The sequence below is a fragment of the Oncorhynchus mykiss genome, chromosome 18, assembly GCF_013265735.2.
Source record: "Oncorhynchus mykiss isolate Arlee chromosome 18, USDA_OmykA_1.1, whole genome shotgun sequence".
NCBI classification, from domain to species: domain Eukaryota; kingdom Metazoa; phylum Chordata; class Actinopteri; order Salmoniformes; family Salmonidae; genus Oncorhynchus; species Oncorhynchus mykiss.
In genome coordinates this window covers 52558385-52570658 of record NC_048582.1, presented here as the reverse complement: position 1 = coordinate 52570658, position 12274 = coordinate 52558385, and the positions used below count along the sequence as shown (strand labels likewise).

The 12274-nt window shown below is 43.3% G+C and overlaps 2 protein-coding genes across 6 annotated transcripts; one reads left to right on the top strand and one right to left on the bottom strand.

Annotated features, from left to right (window-relative positions):
- Positions 1–378: 378 nt before the first annotated feature.
- On the bottom strand, positions 379–7129 carry zcchc17 (zinc finger, CCHC domain containing 17). 3 transcript variants are annotated; one of them, XM_036953149.1, is made up of 8 exons: positions 6758–6806; positions 6064–6128; positions 5666–5838; positions 4897–4997; positions 4705–4796; positions 4498–4598; positions 3070–3260; positions 379–2252 (listed from the first exon to the last, which is right to left on the bottom strand). In XM_036953149.1, the coding sequence occupies exons 3-8, from the start codon at positions 5802–5804 to the stop codon at positions 2091–2093; spliced, it is 786 nt and encodes a 261-aa protein (XP_036809044.1). In that variant the 5' UTR covers positions 5805–5838; positions 6064–6128; positions 6758–6806; the 3' UTR covers positions 379–2090. The 3 variants fall into 3 exon arrangements, with proteins under 3 accessions (XP_036809044.1, XP_036809043.1, XP_036809045.1); XM_036953148.1 differs by lacking the exon at positions 6064–6128 and having other exon boundaries at positions 6758–7129; XM_036953150.1 differs by lacking the exon at positions 6064–6128 and having other exon boundaries at positions 6547–6762.
- Positions 6920–12019, top strand: snrnp40 (small nuclear ribonucleoprotein 40 (U5)). 3 transcript variants are annotated; one of them, XM_036953147.1, is made up of 8 exons: positions 6920–7123; positions 7489–7618; positions 10412–10534; positions 10770–10890; positions 11087–11169; positions 11367–11428; positions 11517–11620; positions 11747–12019. In XM_036953147.1, exons 2-8 carry the CDS (start codon positions 7541–7543, stop codon positions 11794–11796), a joined length of 621 nt encoding a protein of 206 aa, XP_036809042.1. In that variant the 5' UTR covers positions 6920–7123; positions 7489–7540; the 3' UTR covers positions 11797–12019. The 3 variants fall into 3 exon arrangements, with proteins under 3 accessions (XP_036809042.1, XP_036809041.1, XP_036809040.1); XM_036953146.1 differs by having other exon boundaries at positions 6989–7123; positions 7500–7618; XM_036953145.1 differs by lacking the exons at positions 6920–7123; positions 7489–7618 and adding an exon at positions 9342–9874.
- Positions 12020–12274: the final 255 nt, after the last annotated feature.

Genomic DNA, 12274 nt, shown 5'->3' with positions numbered 1-12274 from the left:
ATCGGCTCCTCCTAGGTAAACAGAAATTGTGATTGGTGCCTGGCTGCGTAGGTGTGTGTGTGTGTCCTGGGCTATGAGTGTGTGTTCTAATTTGGGCGCATTCCTGGCTTGTGTAGATTGGTATCATGTGTTGCAGACAGGGTGCCAGCCAGGGACAGAGGACCTGCAGTACAGGACACCTCACAGTGACCCCTACATGCTACGACCACAACATGGAACAAACAGACTGGTGTTTGAGCAAATGAACCCTACAACGTAATGATCAACTCTAACAAAACCATTCAAATGAACTCAAAAATCAACATCACCATAAATGATCAAGCCAGACTGGAGCAAAGCTCTGCTTCATGAACACTTTGTGACCATACGGACCATGAATTACTTGACAGTTTAAATCTTTAATAAAGACCATCATAGTTTGCATACAGGAATATGGACCATGTTACACAAACTCCTTTGCACACAAACACACATCTTCAATGACATGGTTGCAGAGTACACGTGTTCACACACAATAAGGGGCGTGTACCAACAGGATATCGCAAGCATGAGGTTCCTGTATGTTTGACAGGGACTCCCTAAAAACACAGCACTTCCATACAGCTATGACCTTGACTTTTTGTAGAAGGTTATGAGAGCATTTTTGCTAACCCTAACCTTATTCTCCTAACCTGCTACGAAAAAGTAACTTCCGGTCATAGCTGTATCGAAGTGGCGTGTTTCTGGGGAATCTCCTGTAACACATATACACTTCTTCTTTACGGCTTTACCACTTCCTGTGTGTGTTGCTTTGATGTATGTACACTATATATATACAAAAGTATGTGGACACCCCTTCAAATGAGTGGATTCGGCTACTTCAGCCACACCTCTTGCTGACAGGTGTATAAAATCGAGCACACAGCCATGCAATCTCCATAGACAAAGATTGGCAGTAAAATGGCCTTTCTGAAGAGCGGGACCACGGAGTGTGGAAGCGTGTAGCGCATAAAAATCATCTGTCCTCGGTTGCAACACTCACTATCGAGTTCCAAACTGCCTTTGGAACCAACGTCAGCACAAGAACTGTTTGTCAAGAGCTTAATGAAATGGGTTTCCATGGCTGAGCAGTTGCACACAGGCCAAAGATCACCATGCGCAATGCCAAGCGTCGGTTAGAGTGTTGGAAATCTCGCCACCATTGGACTTTGGAGCAGTGGAAACGCCTTCTCTGGAGTGAAGAATCACGCATCACCATCTGGCAGTCCGACAGACAAATCTGGGGTTGGCAGACGCCAGAAGAGCGCTACCTGCCCTAATGCATAGTACCAACTGTAAGGTTTGGTGGAGGAGTATTAATGATCTGGGACAGTTTATGGTTCGGTCTAGGCCCCTTAGTTCCAGTGTAGGGAAATCTTAACACTACAGCATACAATGACAATCTAGACAATTCTGTGCTTCCAACTTTGTGGCAACAGTTTGGGGAAGGCCCTTTCCTGTTTCAGCATGGTTTGTCGACATCGTTGTGGAAGAACTTTACTAGCCTGCACAGAGTCCTGACCTCAACCCCATCAAACAAAGATTTTGGAATGAGATGTTCGACGAGCAGGTGTCCACATACTTTTGGTCATGTAGTGTATGTCATGCGTTTAACCTGACCAGTGAGGACAGGTTCCAGATACACATATTACTAACACAGCACAGGCCTGCACAGATTACAACATCTTGATATGGTTCCTGAGATGTTAACTCCAGGTGTTGTGGGATCTGAGACACCTATACTGTCATCCTGAAAACAACACTAACCTCTTCAGTGTTAAAGGTAGATCTGAGGGAACTGGATAGGTGCAATATATACTTAACTTTCCGATGGGCTCAGGGAAGCTGCCATATTGCTAACACCTATCAGGTTTCTATCGATCTGCATGTGTCAGACGGTAGGGGCAAGGGGCTATGAGGGGCTTCTGACTGTTGCGTCAACTTGTGTGTGTGTCCAACCAAGTCTACGCTGTGTATGTGCAGGTTCACAGTTTTACTGTGTGCATGTGTGTCTACAGTGTGATTTGTGTGTGTTTAGTGCAATGTATGTGTGTCAGTCCGTCAGATCAGTCTCAGATGTGTTTGTGGGACTTGTGTTTCTTGTGTTTCTTCTTCTTTCTGTCCTCTCTGTCGTCATGGCGCCCTCTCTTGGCCTGACCGGGTCCACTGCTGCTGCTGTCACTTTCGGACTCCTTCCTCTCTCTCTTCCTCTTCTTCTTCTTCCCCTTCTTCTCCTGAGGAAAGGGGAGGAGAGATAAGCAATGAAAGACAAAGAAAAATCAAATTGCTAGAGTTTTATATCACTACATGAATCCTCTATTTAAAATGTTGGTTATTCTGCAATGCGTCACTGATGCAACTTCTCTCAGGACAGAGAGACATGGTCACCAGGGGGTGTTAACCCAAGTGTTACATTTTACAGGAGCGATAAATACCTCGCACGAGAGAGAGATAGACAGACCACCGTAGGCAGACCTGGTTCTCAACAAGAGAGCACACTGCCCACAAAATGAGGTGGAAACTGAGCTGCACTTCCTAACCTCCTGCCAAATGTATGACCATATTAGAGACAAATATTTATTACAAAGACCCACAAAGAATTCCAAAACAAATCCAATTTTGATAAACTCCCATATTTATTGGGTGAAATACCACAGTGTGCCATCACAGCAGCAATATTTGTGACCTGTTGCCACAAGAAAAGGGTAACCAGGGAAGAACAAACACCATTGTAAATACAACCCATATTTATGCTCCCTTTTTTTTCTTCCCTTTTGTACTTTAACTATTTGCACATCATTATTACACTGTATATAGCCATAATGACATTTGAACTTGAGTAATGTTTACTGTTAATATTTGTTTGTTTATTATCTCTTTCACTTGCTTTGGCAATGTAAACAAGTTTCTCATACCAATAAAGCCCTTTGAATTGAGAGAGGGAGAAAGAGCCACTGTAGACTATTGATAAATACCCCTGGCGCCAATCAATCCTTACCATGGAGACAGGAATAGAAAACCTTGACTTCTATGTCACTCTGTGGTCTTTACCTTTTTCTCTTTTTTCTCCTTTTTCTTCTTCTTGTGTGAGTCCTGTGGAGGTTGGGTTTTGCGGACTGCGAGTGGGATGAGGTTGGGGTTGATAGGCTCTTTCTGTAGCTGCTGAGGCTCATCATCGCCCTCCTCAGGTATCAGATCATACTGCAGCCCCGGGGCCGAGAAACAGTCCTTAGCAAAGTGCCCTGAGAGAAAGAGAGAAACAGTCCTTAGCAAAGTGCCCTGAGAGAAAGAGAGAAACAGTCCTTAGCAAAGTGCCCTGAGAGAAAGAGAGAAACAGTCCTTAGCAAAGTGCCCTGAGAGAAAGAGAGAAACAGTCCTGAGCAAAGTGCCCTGAGAGAAAGAGAGAAACAGTCCTGAGCAAAGTGCCCTGAGAGAAAGAGAGAAACAGTCCTGAGCAAAGTGCCCTGAGAGAAAGAGAGAAACAGTCCTGAGCAAAGTGCCCTGAGAGAAAGAGAGAAACAGTCCTTAGCAAAGTGCCCTGAGAGAAAGAGAGAAACAGTCCTTAGCAAAGTGACCTGAGAGAAAGAGAGAAACAGTCCTGAGCAAAGTGCCCTGAGAGAAAGAGAGAAACAGTCCTTAGCAAAGTGCCCTGAGAGAAAGAGAGAAACAGTGCTTAGAAAAGTGCCCTGAGAGAAAGAGAGAAACAGTCCTTAGCAAAGTGACCTGAGAGAAAGAAAGAGAGAGAGCGAGATCATATGCTACATTAGGATGGAGGTAAACAACAGGGGCCGTGTGTAGAGGCTTTTGTTCCAGTCCAGTTCCAAACACACATTATTCAAGAATTGACTGAAGGTCTTCAGGATTAGTTGAATCCGTTTGTCTAGAGAATGTGTTCATTAGGGATATGAATGGTTATTTGAATGTCCGAACGGACATTACTATTTGAATACTTGTGAGTATTCATTTTCGTGATAACATTTTATTAAAGGCCTATTATAACACTGAAAAGGCTTTTTTCTCAATTAAAATACCCATGTGACATTGTTACATACAAGGACATTTCAAATTATTAATTTAATAAAACAAACTTTTCAATGAGAAGGAGTAGGCTACAACGAGAAACCAACAGGTAGGCTGTTTTATCTGAATGGAAACGGTCCTGAATGGTTGAGGAGAAAGCGCAGCATGTGGCCTCAATTAGTGGCCTCAATTAGCTTAGCTAGCTAGCGTCTCTAGGCTACTCCAGTCAAGACAGGCACTTAAATGGGATGATAAATAACATGATAAATAATATTGTAGCTGCTACAAATTAGCAAGTCATGGCTGTAGCGGAGTTGCCTTGGCATCTCTCCCTCTTCCTCAGTCTGTTCGCTCACAGCTGCAGCTATAGTGCGTGCAGGTTTTGAATATCCAAGAAATTCATGATACTACTGGAATAGTGAAAATATTTCAACCCCCCTAGTGTTCATGTGGCTGTACCTTTGCAGCCACACTTCTTGCAGGTGGTGTTGAGTACAGCCTCCAATGTGATCCTCCGTCCTGTACCATCTTTGAACTGTCTACGCCTCCGCTCATCCTGCCTACACACACACACACACACACAGACACACACACACACACACACTTTAAAAAAGCAGCAATAGCCAATCATCGTATCAGTGCACCCAGACAGACACAAATACATACTCTGCTATGACATTGTTGGGGTCCAGGTCTTTCCCTGTTCCTTGATTGACAGCTTTCATTGAGAAGGAGAGCTTCACCTTGTCATCACGCATCTGAGAAAGATGGAGGGAGGGAGAGGTAAGGCCATGTTCGGAACCATTTGCTCATTAGGGAGAGATGGAGTTTATTTATGTGTATGTGTCTGCGTGTTACCTCTCTTCCGATGACCTTGATCCACACCTGCTCTCCCACGTCGACGACTTCTGCAACATTCTCAACCCTACAGGCTGACAACTCACTGATATGAACCAACCCTGAGAGAGAGCGAGAAGAGATAAAGTGGGAGAGATAGAGGGAAGAGGTAGAAAGTGAGGAGAAAGAGTAGTGCCTCAGAAGAAACCGTAATACTCAAAACAGACAAAGATAATATAAATCAGAAAGAGCTCATGAAGTCAAAGATATTGTAAAGTGAAAGATGCCCAAAGGTGTCCGCATGCTTCCCAGCCGAAACAATTCGGAAGTGTTTGTGCATATATCATGGCGACATTTTGTGACGTTTCTGTTCATCTTGGACTTGGGTAAGGGTTTTTTCTCGAGGCCCGCCAAAGTTCAGGAGCCAAAGTCTACACCGCTTCATCAGTGATTGGTCAACAGTAGGAACTCTTCAATAAAGTCCTTGTTGTCATTCAATGAGAGACAACAGGTTTTCATGCACATTTTGGGGGGAAAAATAATGCACCAACCATTAATTAGATGTAAAATTGCATGACTAAGATCTCCAAATGAATGACAGATTATTTGAGTTATATTAGATTAATTCTGACTTTTGAGGAAGTATACTGGCTACAGCGTCTCAAAATGGACAATAAGTACTATTGCCGCTTTTTTCTCGTTTTCCAAGCAAAGGTCTTTTAAGGGAGCATGAGAGCACACTCGTTCAAGGCGCCAGCAGAACTGAAGCATGCTGATGCCTTAAGCCTACCCTGCTTCCTGTAGCCAGGAATCTTGATGAAGGCTCCGTAGGTCTGTACAGAAGCCACCTCTCCCTTCACAATACTGTACATGGCTGGCAAGCCATCTAGTCCTGCAGGCTCCTGCTGGTCATGGTCAAAGTCTGCCATGATGATGATGGCGACTCACAGTATAACTCTCTCCCTGCAGACACACAGAAGGACAACTGGGTTAGGTAAGGAGATTATCATCATGTAAAGACTAGGTGCAACACCTCAATCTAAACATTCTGTAATGTTGCACCCCACTGAATATGCCTGGTTATGTATTTTGGCACTCTGCTTTGAAACTGTGTACCCTTCCTCCTTCGTAATGCCTTGTTAAGAGGAATCACTGTTCTAACTAGATAGCACAGAATTTTCTACCAACCTTAACTTGGCGATACTTTCTCAATTCCTGACTTGGAAGACACCAAGTCTTTTAAACATCCATGTCTAGTCGCAGGGGGTTCGTTTGAATTTAGAAAATGCTCTGTTATTAAATGTAATCATTGTTTTGCTCCATGATGTAATCCAACAATGTGTACGCCGCCATATTGTCTATTTCAAATATTATCTAATTGATCGAGACTGACGAGTGTCATCATGACGTGTAGCACTTTGGGGTGGACACCCACTTGTCTCAATCAATGAGACAAGATTTGAAAAAGAAAAAAGATGGCGAGGTAGACATTGTTTATCAGCCAGCTGGAACAGTGTCTGACTAGGCAACATGTTAAATAGCTATACATACAGTATAGAATACATGGCTGGATGTGGGTTCAACTAGCTACTGTAAGCAACCTGAGTAACTTTGCCAACAAGCAGTATGTTGCTGAGGGTGACAAACTGATTCAAAATTTAGCCGTTTTACCTTTTCCTGTCTTTAAGCACTAGATTGATGGGCTGGCTAGCTAGGCTAGCGAGTTTATATAGCCTATGGCTAGTAGCCTTGGCGTTGTTAGCTTGCCCTACCTTAGGGGCAAATATACGTATGTACACTTCTTATAGGGAGATATGTAGCAATCAAATCTTAATCCGCATCTACACACGTTTATATAAACACTATTATATATTATAGCTACCTTGTGTGCCGAGTATTTATTTTTGTAGTCTGTTTCAGATGTTTTCTTCCGGTTCACGGGCCATGGTCAACAACAATGATAACCAATCAACGTTAACAGAGGAGCTGCGAACCAATCAATCGCCCTGAGAACTGGAAGTACCTCAGACCACTCTTCACTTCGTACTTGTGTCGAAAGCGGTTTGTTGAAAGAAGTTAATTTATCCAAGTCGATTTCTGTTAAACACCATCGTGTTCATTGAGTTGTTAAACCATGATTGAGCCAAAGAAGAGACCGGGGGACATGGCTTTGGTTCCTGCCGGCGGAGTCAAGAGGTCCAGGACGGAGCTGTTCGCCGCGGCACAGTCACAACAGCTCGTGGCCATGGTAAGTAAGGAGGGGGTCATCAAAATACAACAAGGGGAAGTTCAATTTCGCTAGTTAGCTTCAGAGAGTTGTTAACTACCAATGTTTTCATTCTTTCAATTAGTAACAGGAAAATAACCTCAATTGCAGATTTGATACGCTGTGATTGAGATATGCACTTGTTTACTAGTTAAAACTTATTTTGATCGCTAGATAGCAAGTAGACTTGTTTTACTTTATCAGCTAGTTTAATCAATACTAGGATTGTTAGTGGGCCATGCACATACAGTAACGCTCTGAGAATAGTGTGTGCGTCTACCTGCCTGCCTGCCTGCCTGCCTGCCTGTGACGGTGTGATATGATAATCTAACATGTCCCCTCTCCAGGGCCCTCCCAGCAGCTCCAGCCTGCAGGCTCCCATCATGCTGATGTGTGGCCATGAGGGAGAGGTCTACTGCTGCAAGTTCCATCCCAATGGAGCCACCTTGGCCTCCTCTGGCTATGACAGGCTCATCTGTGAGTGATATATATATGTGTGTGTGTGTGTGTGTGTGTGTGTGTGTGTGTGTGTGTGTGTGTGTGTGCATACAGTACCAGTAAAGAGTTTGGACACACCTACTCATTCAAGGGTTTTGTTTTATTTTTTTACATTGTAGAATAATAGTGAAGACATCAAAACTATGACATAAGACATAGAATAATGTAGTAACCAAAAAAGTGTTAAACAAATCAAAATATATTTTAGATTATTCAAAGTAGCCACCCTTTGCATTGATGATAGCTTTGCACATTCTTGGCATTCTATCAACCAGCTTCATGAGGAATGCTTTTCCAACAGTCTTGAAGGAGTTCACACATACTGAGCACTTGTTGGCTGCTTTTTCTTCACTCTGCAAATGAGAGTCCCACTAAGCGCAAACCAGATGGGATGGCGTATCGCTGCAGAATGCTGTGGTAGCCATGCTGGTTAAGTGGGCCTTGAATTCAAAATAAAGCACCCCCACAGCATCACTCCTCTTCCTCCATGCTTCACGGTGGGAACTACACATGCGGAGATCATCCAATCACCTACTCTGCGTCTCACTAAGACGCAGCAGTTGGAACCAAAAATCTCAAATTTGGACTCATCAGACCAAAGGACAGGTTTCCTCCGGTCTAATGTCCATTGCTCTTGTTTCTTGGCCCAAGCAAGTCTTCTAATTATTGGTGTCCTTTAGTCGTGGTTTATTTGCAGCAGTTTGGATACATTTACATACGTTTTCAGATCCTTTCCTATGAGACTTGAAATTGAGTGTTCTAACACACTGCATCTAGGCATCACTACAGACCCTGATCCGATTCCAGGCTGTCTCATAGGGCGCCGCACAATTGGCCCAGCGTCGGCCGGTGTATGCCGTCATTGTAAATAAGAATTTGTTCTTAACTGACTTGCCTAGTTTAAAGGTTAAATAAATATTCAATTGATTGCTGTCTATATAAGGTCCCACAGTTGACAGTTCATGTCAGAGCAAAAATCAAGCCATGAGGTTGAAGGAAATGTCCGTAGAGCTCCGAGACAGAATAGTGTCGAGACAGATCTGGGGATGGGCACCAAAACATTTCTGCAGCATTGAAGGTCCCCATGAACACAGTGGCCTCCATCATTCTTAAATGGAAGAAGTTTGGAACCACCAAGACTCTGGCCGCCCGGCCAAACTGAGCAATTGGGGGAGAAGGGCTTTGGTGACCAAGAACCCGATGGTCACTCTGATAGAGGTCCTCTGTGGAGATGGGAGAATCTTCCAGAAGGACAACCATATCTGCAGCACTCCACCAATTAGGCCTTTATGGTAGAGTGGCAAGACGGAAGCCACTCCTCACTAAAAGGCACATGACAGCCAGCTATGAGTTTGCCAAAAGGCACCTAAAGACTCTCATATCATGAGAAACAAGATTCTCTGGTCTGTTGAAACCAAGATTGAACTATTTGGCCTGAATGCCAAGCCTGGAGTAAACCTGGCACCATCCCTACGGTGAAGCATGGTGAAGACAGCATCATGCTGTGGGGATGTTTTTCAGCGGTAGGGACTGGGAGACTAGTCAGGCTCAAGGGAAAGATGAATGGAGCAAATTACAGAGAAATACTTGATGAAAACCTTGTCCAGAGCGCTCAGGACCTCAGACAACAACCCTAAGCACACAGCCAAGACAACGCAGGAGTGGCTTCGAGACAAGTCTTAATGTCATTGAGTGGCCCAGCCAGAGCCCGAACTTGAACCCGATCTAATATATCTGGAGAGACCTAAAAATAGCTGTGCAGCAATGCTCCCCATCCAATCTGACCACTTGAGAGGATCTGTAGAGAAGAATGTGTCACGAACTGGCTCAAAGCCAGGAACAAAAAGGGAGACAACATGGAGATAACAAAAATATATTTAATATCTCAAGTAACCTATATACAATAAACATTGGTGTATGTAGTCAGTAGTGTGAGTGGTTGCGTGCGTAGATGTGATAATGAAGGGTGTTGAAAGGTGCCAACGCAAACAAACAAAACGGACACGCAAAAAAATGCAACAACCAAAAACAGTGTGTGTCTGCATGGAGAATTTCTTCAATGAATGGGGAAGAGATGTATTTATCCCGGGACACACCCGGGCCCAGGTGTGTCCCATTTCTCTGACGACCCTCCCGGATCCGCCCACCAACATCCTATTAAGGAAAACGAGGAGAAAGAATAAGGCAGACGGAGTGAGAGGGTCGTCACAAATGGGAGAAACTCTCCAAATACAGGTGTGCCTAGCTTGTAGCGTCGTACCCAAGAAGACTGGAGTCTGCAATTACTGTCGAAGGTGTAAAGGGTCTGAATGTTTATGTAAATGTTTTAATTTTAATACATTTGGATAAAATGTTGTTTTTTTTAAAACTGGTTTTGCTTTGTCATTATGGGGTATTGTGTGTAGATTTATACATTTTTAGCCTTTTCTAAAAAAATAAAAAAAAATAACGTAACAATGTGGAAAAAGTCAAGGTGTCTGAATAGAAGGCACTGTACATGTGCGTGCGTGCGTACACACACAATACTCTCGCTCACTTGACAACTACTGTGTTTGCAGGCTTTAGGTCCATTCCAGCACTATTAACATGCCTGATTACCTGATCAAGTTCTCTTACGAGCAGTGTATTTATTGAATCAGGTGTGTTAACACTGAGCTGGAACTAAAACCTACCCTGCACAATCTTTCTGAGTGTTGTTTGACTGTTGTAAGTGGAGGACAGCCGTAATTAGGATATTGTTGTGTTTGTTAAGTGTGCACGTGTGTGTTGTAGCTGTGGGACATCCGTAAGAAGGGGGCGGTCCATACGTTCCAAAACACCTACCAGGTGTTGGCTGTCACATTCAACGACACCAGCGACCAGATCCTGTCTGGGGGCATCGACAATGACATCAAGGTACATGTGTGGGTTTTGATAGTGTGAAAGAAAGACCTGGGCCCATGTCCACAAAGTATCTCAGAGTAGGAATGCTGATCTAAGATTAGTTTAGCCTTTTAGGTCATAATGAAAAATTATTATATGAACAGATCCTAAATCAGCACTCTAACTCTGAGATGCTTTGTGGCTACGGGCCTGGATACTACCAGGAGGCAAGGCTACTGTGCCATACAGTGATCAACTCCTTGTGTAGGTGTGGGACCTGAGGCAGAATAAGCTGGTCTACAGTATGCATGGTCATGGTGATTCTCTGACTGGACTCAGCCTGAGCTCAGAGGGGTCCTACCTCCTTTCCAACTCCATGGACAACACAGGTCAGTGTGTGTGGGTGTGTCATATTTAAAGACGTGTGTTTGTGTGAGATACATTGTTTGTTTACAAATCAAATTTGTATTGGTCACATACAGGTGTTTAGCAGTTATGCCGGGTGTAGTGAAACGCTTGTGTTTCTATCGCCAATTGTGTGTTTATAGTACTTGATTATGTGTACAAATGTGTGTTGTCCTGCAGTGCGTATTTGGGACGTCCGTCCGTTCGCTCCCAAGGAGAGGTGTGTGAAGATATTCCAGGGGAACATTCACAACTTTGAGAAGGTAAATAAAATACCTTTGACCAGAGAGTATGAGATTCAAGTGTTTTGATTTTGGAACTGGACAAAGACTTTCAGTGTGAGTGTTAATATTTGTGCTCATATCATGTTTGATAAGCCTAGTGGCCTGCTATAGCATGGTTATGGCATGTTAATACACTCTGTATAGGTTTAGTTTATAATACATTGATGTGTCTGCAGAACCTTCTGAGGTGTTCCTGGTCCGCTGACGGCAGCAAGATTGCAGCAGGCTCAGCCGACAGGTGAGCACACTCTCCGCAGTACAAAACCTCAACATAAATGCACCAATCCCCTCATTTATGATCCTTTATAAGCTGTGTGTGTGTCCAGGTTTGTATATGTGTGGGACACCACGTCTCGTAGGATCCTGTACAAGCTGCCAGGCCATGCTGGGTCAGTCAATGAGGTCGCCTTCCACCCTGAGGAGCCTATTGGTGAGATGGCTTTATATCTGTCTGGCTATTCACACTCTCCCTCTTTCTATTGCTTTTTTATTTTTTTCATTGAGTGCTTAGTCACTCTCTCTAATATTTATTTTTTATTTTTTTACTTTCCCACAGTCCTCTCTGGTGCCAGTGACAAGAGACTCTACATGGGAGAGATTCAGTAGGACTGTTGTTTGTGTGTGTGTGTGTGAGAGAGAGAGAAGGGTAATTGTGTGTACATCTGAGTGTGTTATTTCTGCTCCGTTGTGTGAATGATCAGTACTCTGTACTTTTTTATGCTTCTTTATTTAATAATGAGACAGTATTTTGAGTTTATAATTTCCAGTCACAACAACCAACACCTGTAATTTTTTTTGTATTTCTCTTAATAAACTACTTCTGGAAGAATGTTGTTGTTCTTCCGTTTCCTGTTCTTGTTGAAGCTGAATATTTGTATGTCTTTACTCTGAAACTATTAGTATGTAAGCCTGTCCTTTTGTTAAACTCTCACACTCTTAATAAACACAGCCATACAACCAAATAGGGTTTTAAATTGAGTTTTAGAATATCAAATCAATATTGAGCAATCTAATCAAAGTAATAGATTATTTAGATTTCGTTTATGCAAATGTATTTGAATTATTTAACCACTGACATGACAGA